The sequence below is a fragment of the Lissotriton vulgaris genome, chromosome 4_1 (assembly GCF_964263255.1).
Source record: "Lissotriton vulgaris chromosome 4_1, aLisVul1.2, whole genome shotgun sequence".
NCBI classification, from domain to species: Eukaryota; Metazoa; Chordata; class Amphibia; order Caudata; family Salamandridae; genus Lissotriton; species Lissotriton vulgaris.
In genome coordinates, this window is record NC_141691.1 from 1,753,182,358 (window position 1) to 1,753,194,697 (window position 12,340).

At 45.7% G+C, this 12,340-nt stretch overlaps 1 protein-coding gene across 1 annotated transcript in view; it reads right to left on the bottom strand.

Annotated features, from left to right (window-relative positions):
- Positions 1-12,340, bottom strand: part of RNF19A (ring finger protein 19A, RBR E3 ubiquitin protein ligase) — a 461,423-nt gene that overhangs the window by 262,491 nt on the left and 186,592 nt on the right. The window contains exon 3 of the mRNA XM_086966057.1: positions 10,329-11,074. Coding sequence (XP_086822183.1) covers positions 10,329-10,924 — 596 coding nt within the window. The 5' untranslated portion in view covers positions 10,925-11,074. The remainder of the gene's footprint in view (positions 1-10,328; positions 11,075-12,340) is intronic.

Sequence of the window (12,340 nt, forward strand, 5' to 3'; positions counted from 1 at the left end):
ACTCCGCCCCTTTCTGAGGCCACACCCCCTCTTTTTCCTACAAATGTGCATGTACAGGACGCGCAGCGGACGAGCGCAGCGGGAGCGCCTAAGGCAAGCCCGTCTGCGCCCGTCCGCGCCAAGACCGCGCCAGGCGCAGGAACCCTTGCCCAAACCCCCTTTAGTATCAGGTATGCACCCATCGACCTTCTCCGATTCCGAGACAGCTCCGGCTGCTCATGCAAGTTTGATATATCAAAAGTAGTCGGTCCGACCAGCTGCATCAAATGCCACTGGTCTCTCACTTTTGACCACGACCAGCCTACCCCCCCCAAACACCAACGTCCCTTCTTCACAGGTGGCCTGATAAATGCCCGGTCGATGTGTAAACATAGTCAAGACATTCACGATCTTATCATTGACTATGACCTCGACTGCCTCATGATCACTGAAACCTGGCTCTCTGAAGACAGTAACCCCGACATATCCGTAGCCCTTCCACAAGGTTACTCCTTCCACAGACAGGACAGACAGAAAGGTAGAGGAGGAGGTGTTGCAATTATACTGAAGAACACCTTTAACTGTCACACCTTCTGCCTTGACCCCCTCATTGACGCAGAGGGATTAGGCTTTTCCATCAAACTTAGCCAATCCCTTTCCCTCTCCGGCAACCTGATCTACCGCCCTCCTGGCAACGCTGCTAAATTTCTCGACTCCTTGAATGACGCTCTTGGACACTTCCTACTACGTTACCCGCACTTTACCCTGCTAGGAGACTTTAACCTACACCTTGAGACCCTCGCCGACTCTCAAACTAGCAACTTTCTTCGGACACTTGAAATCTTTAACTTACAACAAAGTGTCACGTTGCCTACTCACTCTCTTGGCCACACCTTGGACGGTGTCTGCTCCAATTTCCCTTCCATCTCTACCCTGCCCCCCCTACCCCAGATATGGACTGATCATTGCCTGATCCACTTCCACATCTCTAGTTGTCACCCTCCTACCAGCAATAAACGCACTTCTCACCATGCTCACTCTTCAAACTGGAAAACTGTCCAGAAAAATCTCGCTCTCAACCCCCTTTCCATAACCAGCGCCCCCTCACTATCCGGTAACATCGACAGGGATGCAGACCGCCTTCACAATTGGCTCTCACAAGAAATTGCAAAACGATGCCCATCCAATCATCAGGATAGAACGTTGAAGAAAACTAAAATCAAAGCTCCCTGGTTCACTCCTGACTTAGCCTCCGCTCATCTACTCTGCAGGAAAGCGGAACGTAAATGGCGCAGATCTTACGATAGTGGCGACCGTAACGCCTATATTCTTCAGAGGAAAAGCTATCTCTCTACCATCAAATTGGCCATGAGAACATACTACGTAAATGCCATTAAAGAAGCCAGCCAAAAGCAAAAAACTCTTTTTTCAATTGTGAAGACTTTCACCCACCCTAAAGCTCTCCAAACCGAAATCCCCCCTTCCCAAGAGCTATGTGACAAAATTTCTGACTACTTTGACGATAAAATCACCTCCATTCAAAAAAACTTCCCCCCTCCCCCTTCAACTTACAAAATCCTCGACCCCGACCAACCTTGCCTGAATGCTAACAGTCTCAAAAACTTCACTCCGGTGACTCTGGCCCAGTCCAAAGATGCGATTCTCTCCTGCAAATCCGGATCCCCCACTGACCCCTGCCCCCCTAAGATCCTCCATCTCATTATTGATGAGATCAACCCTATCGTCAATGATATCATCAACCTGTCTCTCAGCACTGGCTCCGTTCCCCTCTCATGGAAAAAAGGCGTGGTCAAGCCACTGATGAAAAAAGCCAACAAATCCCCAACGGACTTGACCAACCTCCGCCCTATCACCCTCCTCCCTGCCTTGGGCAAAATAACAGAACAGCTAGTCCACAAAGAACTTAAAACCTTTCTAGAATCTCACAACATACTCCATCCCCAGCAATCCGGTTTCCGGTCTAAACATTCCACCGAAACCGCCCTAATCGAACTGACCGACACCATCAAGACCCTACAAGACCAAAGGAAGAAGGCCATTCGGATCCTTCTTGACCTTACGGCAGCATTCGATACCATATCCCACGCCATCTTGATCAATAGACTTATGGACATCGGCATCACCAACTCAGCCCTGTCTTGGATTAGATCTTTTCTTAGCGATAGGTCCCAAACCATCACCTTGGGCTCCTTTTAATCCAAGGAGAAAAAGGCATCCTCTGGAGTCCCCCAAGGGTCCATCTTAAGTCCCCTCCTTTTTAACATTTATCTCATCCCTGTTCTCACACTGATTGAATCATTCGGCATAACTGTCACTTCTTATGCCGATGATACTCAGTTGATCATCCCCATTGACGACAATTCTAACAAGGCAGAGCTCAATCTGAAACACTGCCTAACTGCAGTTTTCCATTGGATGGACTCTAACCACCTCCGTTGTAACTCAAACAAGACTGAGATCCTCCCCATTGGAAAGAATGCCTCCTTCTGTCCAGCCCTGTGGTGGCCTGACAACTCTGTAGCTCCCCCCCAGACTGTCACCTCCGCCCGGAACCTCGGAGTCCTTTTTGACTCCGACCTTTCTTTTGACCACCATGTCACGTCCGTAGCAGGAAAATGCTTCGGCATAATCAAATCCTTGAGAAAGTTCTTTGATTTTCTCCCCCTCGACTCTAGAAAGACAGTAACAGTAGCCCTCATACTCTCACGTGTGGACTACTGCAACGGCCTTCTGGCAGGGACCAAGAAATCCACCCTCTCTAAACTTCAAAGTGTTCTACACACTGCCGCCCGCCTTGTTTTAAAACTCCCACGCAAATCCTCAATCTCCTCAGCCCTGAAGACCTTACATTGGCTCTCCTTGCACAAAAGAATACTTTTTAAAATACTCACTGTTGCTTTCCGAGCCTTTAACAAAACAGGCCCCTCTTACCTTACCAAACGCTTCCCCCATTACAATCCGAGCCGTTCCCTCCGATCTTCTCATGAAAACCTCATGATCTCCGCCAAGTTCAACCTGAAGTCAAAAGGCGGAATAACCCTTAGCACCCTGGCTATTAGAGCCTGGAACAGTATGCCGAGACACCTCAGACTTCAGACACTTGAGAAACCCTTTAGGAAACTTCTTAAAACTTGGGTTTTTAATCTCTCCGACGACTGGACCAAAGCATCCATCTAGCCTTCCCCCTTTCTCTCTGTGACCTGGCTTCAAGAATTTTCAGCGCCATGATGCTCCCTCCGGAGCGAACGTTGCGCTCTATAAATACCCCTCCAAATATCCAAATATCCAGTAGTAGTAGTATCATTATATATCAATCACAGACCACGCGGGGGAGGCAGAGTCCTATAAGTAACTCAAAGATATGGCTTTGCAGACGCTCAAGAACGAGGGCAGAGTGGCGCTGGACACGGACTTTACCGTAGAGGAAGTAAAAAATGCAATACGTGACTTGCAGTCCGGGAAAGCGGCAGGCCCAAATGGACTACCCACTGAGGATGGCGACCATTGTAATCATCCTGAAAAAAGGTAAACCTCATGTCCTCTGCAGCTCCTACAGACCTATCTCCCTTTTCAACTTTTAAGCCAAGGTACTGGCCAAAGTTATTGCATCTCGATTGAGCTCGTTTATCCAATCCATCATCCACCCAGACCAATCTGACTTTATGCTGCATAGGAGTACCAGGCTTAACTTACGACGTCTCTACGACGTTATGTAGATGACACAAGGCAACCAGGATGTGCCTGCCACTCTCGTCACTCGACGTCAAGATGGTATTTGACCACATACACCATCCCAATGGCGCAAATTCGAGTCAATGGGAATGTATCCTGAGCCTTTAGGTTGCATCGGGGCACGAGGCAGGGCTGCCTGCTGTCACCAATGCTGTTCGAGTTAGCATTGGAACCGTTAGCGGTATGGATACGGAGGGATCCATTGGTCAGAGGAATCTATCTCAGGGGAGGGTGGGAAAAGCGCATGTCGCTATACGCTGACGATATCCTACTGTATGCCCACAGACCATGACAAACGTTCCACCGGCTTGTACACATCATACAGTCGGCATACAGAGTGGACCAACGCCTCCAAATCGTCCAGAACCAGGCTGCCCGCTTGATCCATGGAACACCCAGATGGCAATCAGCTAAACCTTTGCTTGTGAATTTGCACTGGCTCCCGGTCGAGCGAAGGGCTGCCTTCAAGGTGGCTTGTCTTACCTTTAAGGCACTTCACTGCCCTTCCCCTGCTTTCCTGAAATCTACCATCCACCCCTACTGTCCTACACGCCATCTCCGATCTGCCCACCTTGACTTGTTGATCATCCCCAGGAGCAAAACTAAGAGATTCGGCGGACGCCGGTTCTCCCAGTTGGCCCCTGGACTCTGGAACACCCTCCCTCTCTCTATCAAATCCTGCTCTTCTTATCTCAACTTCAGGAAAATGCTAAAAACTTATCTTTTCCCTACCCCCACGTAGATTCTGTTACCTCTACCTCCTCCTCACTCTGTTCTGTCTACCAGCGCCAGGAAGCTTCGGTGTCAGTGCGCTTTACAAGCTACACTTAACATAACATAACATAACCAGCTTGCAATGATCAATGGTAACTATCAGGCGGAGCTGTATCGGAGACGAAGAAGTAATCCACTCCTTCCGGAACACACCCGCACATTTATCGAAGTATGGCACCAGCCGAACAAAATGACCGGGTGGGAGGCTAAGCTCATGGAACAGACCCCTTTATGGGACAGGGACTGCTTGGATGAACTGACACAACTTAAGGGCTTTCAGAGATGGAGCCTTATTGGGATCTTGTTATTGGGGGATGTTTGGAAGAGAGGCAAAATTATAGATTTTGACACCTTGAGGGAGGAGTTCCAAATAGGGGGGGAGGGGTCTCGAGTTCCCCCAATATAAACAGCTTAGACACGCACTTCACCGTCATTTAAAGGAGGGCACTCTGATACCGGAGTATTTGCCACTCGAGGACCGCCTCGTTCTAGATCCCATGATCGATAAAGCCATATCTCTCATGTATAAGAAGCTTGTGAATAACTCCCTAGATTGCTTGGGCCCTCTATAAGAGGCCTGGGATTCGGACAAGGGTCTACTCGAGGACGATGACTGGGCCGAAGCTTTAGAGAGCCCTAGTGAAATAGCCATTGGGGCACGCTTCAGGCTTGTCCAGCTCCGCATTGACTACAGATCATAAGCCTCGCGCATGGTTCACGTACGCATCGGTAGAAGTACGAGACGGATGAGTGTGTTCGGGGAAGTGGCGAGTCTGGGTCCTTCTTTCACATTTTGTGGTCCTGCCCCAAAATCTAAAGATACTGGGAGGGTATCACCCGAGTGATGGCAGAGGTGGTGGGAGTGTTCCACTAGAGCCGAGGTGGCATATCCTGAGATATACCAGAGTCGGGACTGCCCACGTAAAGGTGAAAAGATATGGGGGGCATGGGTGCAATATAGAAGCCAGTGGGCAATGCCACAGGGGTGCGCTAGCTATTGCCAAGGGGTGAGATGTTCCGATATCCATAGATTTTACGGATAATACCATCTAGTAAGTGTCAAAGATATTCGCCAAGTTCGGGGTAGTCTGTAGCAATGTTTATCCTGTACTTCTAACATGTAATTGATAACGATCTGAAGCTTATTTATATGTTCGATAAAAAGAATTAACAAAAAATGTATAAACAAGTTTGCAAAGTTTAATAATATGAGGCTACATACAATGCTCCCAGGATGCCCCCTGATTAGATACAAATATTTGCAGAAGCTTGAAAGTAAGGTTGATGAGGCTTTGCTTTGAAAATAAAATGTTCACAGAAAAATGCAACTAGGAAACAAAGGTTTTGCTAAACTACTGTCAAGTTTTTGTTACAATTTCTTTGAAGCGTCAGCTAGTAAAATAAATTGATGCATTCTAGTATTCCTAAAAAAATAGTCAGTGTCGAAAAATCAGTGCAACCAATTTCCAGAGTATTATGGGAAACATGAAAATAAACAATCAATAGCAAAGCCAATAGGTCTGACATTGGTGGTCAGCCTTTTTTTGTCAATGCAGGTTTTGTCTTGACATGGACATATGAGGATCTGCACCAGACTCCCTTCTGATAGATGGTTGAAAATATTTTAGGGCCCGAGAGATTGCCTGAAGCTCCAGAAGGCGGATATGCAGCTGTTTCTCTGCTGGAGGCCAAAACCAACTGATCTCCACTTTTCCCAGGTGCCACTACCACAACCCAGACCTGACTGTTGCCACTATGCACTCTGGGTGGAGGAGGGAGAATTCGCCTGCCACAGCCATCACTGTAGTGCCTGATCTCTTGAGATCTGGGTGGAGTTTGAGTGGCTTTCATGATGCTGGGCCCATCGGGATCTGAGGTTACACCACCGGGCAATTCACATGAGAAGGATTAATGAGGATCAATAAAGCCAAGAGAGTTATATTCTGAATGACTGCGATTTTAGAAAAGCCTAAAGACTAAACACTAGTATTGCTCCAGTAAATGGGAGCCTTTGTAAGAGGTTCAGGTGGGATTTCAGCTCTATGAAGGTGAATACAAAGAATATCAGCAGTTCGACCGTCGCACAAAGGTGGTCTATGACAGACTGCGCCAAGCCTGCCTTTAGCAGCCATTCTTCAAGTTACAGGAATAAATTACTGTGAAATCTGAAGATGGCCAGTCACCACGGTCATCACTTTCGCAAACACCCCAGGGGCAAGGTAAGGCATAAGGGGAGCGCAGTTAACTGAAAATGCACCTGGCCCCCATTGAGCTGCAGGTAATGCCTGTGAGACTGCAGGACAGGCATACTGAAATATGTGTCCTGCAGTTTCAAGGATGCCATCCAACCTCCTGGGTCCAACTCTCAGGATCTGAGCCAGAGTGACCATTTTGAACATGTTGTTCCTCGGAATCTGTGGATAATTCACAATGTTGCAACCACAGATTCTCTCTCGACACCAGTGTTTGCCCTGCGGTGATTGAGGTGTTTTTAGGTTTTTTTAAGTGTGGTTGCCCACAAAACCCAGTAACCCTGATCCCCTTCCCAACCTGCTGACTGGCATTTCTCCACCTATTTAATTAGGCAGTGCAGTGAAGGCAGCAAATGTGCATTCCCAGAAGGCAAACTAAATTAATGAATGGATCTGAGGGCCTAAGTGGCTGAAGAAAACATTCTCTTATCAATTTTTTTCAATTTCCTATCCAGAGGATTGGTCAGAAAGGAATCTGGATTAACCCTGCTAGCGTGCTGAGGCTTGAACAATTAAGATCTCCAACATAGGGTGTTTGGTGGGGAAGTTCAGATTACTGGGTGCTGGTCTATATCCTCTAGACATAGGTCTACTGACTGACGGACACAAACATGGCTCAGACCATGCGGCCAGAAGGGCATCAGTAAGAGCTTCATTAAACACTAGTAAAGGTTCAGAGGAAGGAAACTCTGGTCAATTAATCTCAATCAATACATTTGTTTTAGCTCTGTAATGAATAACTGCAACTATAGTGCCTTAGCTGCTCTCCTGACCACATCTGTGAATGAAGCTCTTTATTCCATTGGTGGGCCAGATGGCGAGTCCAGCTCAGTTGAGGAGATTGCCTACCCACTGGTATTTTGCAGGTCAACATACAATAAATTGTTAGTGTAAAGAGGTAGGAGGAAATTAACCCTTTCCTCATCATCAATGTTCTGAAGAAAATAGGGTGCTTCTTCCACTGGTCCAAATCAGAGCCAAACACAGCGTGAATCTTCTGATGGTACTGACACGAAACAGGGGAATTGGATTTAAATCTAGCATCATTTGCGTTTCCTAATTTCATAGCTCGACATGGGCCTGGATCAGACAATCATTGAACAGCACCGGTGAAGTCGGTGTAAGCACGAATGTAACTGGTGCAGTTCTAGGTGCTGGAGTAAAGGTCCATGGGCCGACAACATCGGCGGTTTCATACTACTATATCTGAAAAACCAAATTTGTTCATCAAATCCATGCATGGTTTTCTTTCCTCTCATGCTCACCTGCCAAGACTTCAGCACTTTACTCCCACCCTCCGTATGCAAATGGCCCCTGCCAACATTGGTGCATCCAATTCTCACATATTTCCCTGTTGTACTGCTCTGTGCTGGCTGCATGGATTTTCTTGCGTGGTTTCAAATGGAACAACGGTCTCAACAGATGTGGCACCCTATCCTCTGTCATGCTATCAGTTCTTCGTCACAGACAACTGCGGTGATTCAAGATAACCCTTCTTGTTTCCAGTGATTTTCCTTATTTCACCCGACAATGGAACTACACCCTCTCACTACTCCACCATTCCCCACTCCTTCCTTCAAACACCTGTTTCCATTTAAAAACTATGGCTAGTTTACTGCCAGTTTCCTTTTCAGATCACTTCAGATTCGAACTGCAAATCCCTATGTCCGAACAGTGACATGTGAATGTGCAATTCGATTCATATGTCCTGTGCCAGGACAAAGATTATCTTAAATAAAACAAAATAAAAGTTACTTCAGCAGGTTGCAGCCTAAAAATTAGCACAGACTTCAAAAGGTGAAGCTAAAAATACAACGCTTTGGAAGACAAAGGTCCTTAGCTTATCAGAATCAAGAGTGTGGATAAAATATAGGCCATAATAGGAGACTATATTTGTCCTCCGTCCAGCCGGTCAGGGTATTTATTTAAACACAATGAAAAAACACTTGAATAAATGATTTTTAAGGCACAGTCCTCTACCTTACTCAAGAGAGACAAACAACATATAAGAAAAAGATTTCACAGGCAAAAAATAAGAGAGCAATATTGGCTACTTTTGAGTCAATGTTGGATTAAAGTATTGCCAGAAAGTGCTAGACAACTAGAATTAAACACAATGGCTAGGTTGTGAAAGCACTACATAAAGTTGACGTTTCGATCCCTTTTGCTCTAATTCCATGGGATCATCATCAGGACTAAAATTGACAACATTTGCCTGCCTGTAATTACAGTACAACCGCCCAATTCTGGGCTCTGTGTGTTGGGAGTGTGTGGCGTGCCCGCCTCCACGGGTGGCTGACAACGAGGGTCTGTAGGTGTCAGAGTGAGATTGCTCTGCCTGAGATTCCGGGGTCTAGGGGTCCGAGCAGTTTAGAATGGGCTGCAGGGTCCTGGCGTGGTCCACCACTAGTTTCTGTGGTTTCAATGTCTTAGGTCCGAGCAGTATGCAATGAACTGCATGGTCCGGTTGATAGCCACACGCTATTCCTGCGGGAGTGCAATAACTCCGCTGTAAATGGTATCCTGGGGGCCGGGGGAATGATGTCCTATCCGTCCACTGCTGTGAGTGCACTCACAGCAGTGGACAGATAGGACATCGTTCCCCCGGGCCCCAGGATACCATTTACAGCGGAGTTATTGCACTCCCGCAGAAACAGCGTGTGGCTATCAACCGGACCCTGCAGTTCACTGCTCGGACCCCTAGTCCCCGGAGCCTCAGGCAGAGCAATCTCACTCTGACACCTACAGACCCTCGTTGTCAGCCACCCGTGGAGGCGGGCACGCCACACACTCCCAACACACAGAGCCCAGAATTGGGCGGTTGTACTATAATTACAGGCAGGCAAATGTTGTCAATTTTTGTCCTTATGATCATCCCATGTAATTAGAGCAAAAGGGATCGAAACGTCTACTTTATGTAGTGCTTTCACAACCTAGCCATTGTGTTTAATTATAGTTGTGTCTAACACTTTCTGGCAATACTTTAATACAACATTGACTCAAAAGTAGCCAATATTGCTCTCTTCTTTTTTTGCCTGTGAAATCTTTTTCTTATATGTTGTTTGGCTCTCTTGAGTAAGGTACAGGACTGTGCCTTAAAAATCATTTATTCAAGTGTTTTTTCATTGTGTTTAAATAAATACCCTGTCCGGCTGGACAGAGGACAAATATAGTCTCCTATTATGGCCTATATTTTATCCACACTCTTGATTCTGATAAGCTAAGGACCTTTGTCTTCCAAAGCATACTTTCCCACAGTCCTCAGCCAACTGTTTAAGTTCCCTTGTTATATTAAAAAAAAAAAAGCTAAAAATACAACGGCAGCCAAAATAAAATGCACTCCTCCTTTAACAAATGGACCTTACCAAGTGTTGAAGAGAATATTAGAAAATATAAAAAATGTCCAAGATTTAAAAAACGAGCAGGAAATTAATTTTGGTAGCTCAGAGTGTTGCTACTTGGCGAAGTACTACACAGTGGAAACAGGACCAATCCAGAGTTGGAAAATTAATACAGCTTACAGAAGAGTTACATAAAGAAAAAGAAAAATAGACGAAGGCATGTTCTTACCCACAGTCTGGAGCCGGACACCACCTACAATCAGGGTCGGCGACAAGCCAGCGTCTGAGCATAAATTCTTCATATTTTTCCATCAGGATGATGTCATTCAGTATCAAACGAATATCATGTGGATTAAATCGTTCAGAGCATTCAGGGCAACTGATATTAACTCTGCTCTCTGAGATCTCTATTCGCAGATACTGACGCAAGCAGTCCAGACATGACCTATGTGAACAAGTCATTATGTCAGGGAAACTGTCTCTTGAGTGGCGTAAAAGGCATAAAGGACACTCCAAGGAATCTCCACTCTGCTTGTTGTTTAAGGCAGATCCAAAGTCCGAAGAGGTATGGGTGGAAAAAATTGAGTTTCTCTCAATGCACATTTCTGAGTGCAAACTTTCAATGCTTGCGATCCCATCAACCCCTCCATTTAGGTCTTTGGACTTGCGCTTGGAGTCCTTTTTCCTGCGGAACAGCGAGCCTAAGGATATCCGTCTCTTCTTGGGGGCCTTTCTGACAGATGGCAGACTCACAGAGGAGGCCGATGACTGCAGATCCCGATCCGAGCCCATCTGACGATGCAAACTCATGTCTAGAATACTCATTACATTTGGGTCAAAGTTCACGGGTGTGCTGAACCATATTTGACCAAAGGCGAAAAAACATTAAGCCATGTTACATTCAGCTAGAAAAATCTTGTTCGTTGAGACGTATTGGCCGTACAAGCAGCATTCCACATGCAAGTCATAGACTTCCTGCAGGAGGAGAAAGAATTGTACAGATTAGTACGATTTTAGTTTTGCGATAGAAACCATCTTGCCTTCATATTACTAAGTAAGTTTTAGGAAGAGATACTCTATTATGTTAGCCCTAATGTTAATTTATTTTATAATACCGAGGCTGTTGTGTTGACACATTAATAATCTATCGGTTTTTACAAAACTTACCTTTTCCAATAACTTGCATTATCAATAAACATAATGGGTAATGGCGGCAACAAGGTTTGCGCAATAGTAAAGAGAGTTACATTTTCTATTTTCAGACTGGATTGTCCACAAAGGCATATTTGATTCAAAGGAGATATTTTAGTTTTATTGGCTTTCTTGTACGTTTGAACAGTCAATGTTTAGCTGCCTCTCCAATAGTTAGCCTTTCCAGTGTATGGCTACCTTTCAGATTGGAGCTCTCATTAAAATTGAATAGCTTAAAATAGAATAACCTAATGCATACATCAGCACCTCGCTGATTTTTGCAGGAAAGAATAATACGCTGGAGTCGTCTGGATTACATCTCAAACAGTAAGCCCTTGAGGACTTCTCGGACACCGTTTTTTAGCCTTAAATACTGTAAGTGACACATGGAGGGACATTGAGGCAGAGATAGAGACTGCACACAGTGTTGAGGAGTACCTGGGAGTACAATCCAAGCACACCATGTGAAACAACGGCGTGGAATATTATTAGCTTATGTGTGGCTAGCGGAATAAAGAATGGGGCCCAAGAATGCTTAAGCCACATCACATGTGCACGTAGTGGGAGAAAGCAAGGTGAAAAAACTGAAAGAACCTCTGCCCTTGCTCCACGTCCTCTTCAAATGCCAAAGCCATTTCTTTTGGCTGGCCTAACTATGAACTCTCACCTCAACGTGGTCACGAGTAATTGGTTCGTTCACACTTCAGCTGTGGTACTTTTTGGCGTTTCTCCACATTAACGGATGGGGCATCTAAATTGTATTAAGGGGATGAATTCTAAGTCGGCTGTATGCCTAGACGTCTGCTATCTGTTTGAAGAATGTGTGCCTACTTTCTACATGCTGTACCACCTTCCAAATGTGTTTTGAGCTACCAAGGGTAGACTTCTTGTAGATTCAAGGTCAGAAAGTATTGTCACGCATTACCTGAACGAAGGGTGCATGTCAAGTCAACAAGTGGCACAAGCAGACACATGAACAAAGCCAATGCACATCTTCCAAAATTAAGGTTTTAACAAAACAATGACGGCAGCAAGAAAAATCAAATCATC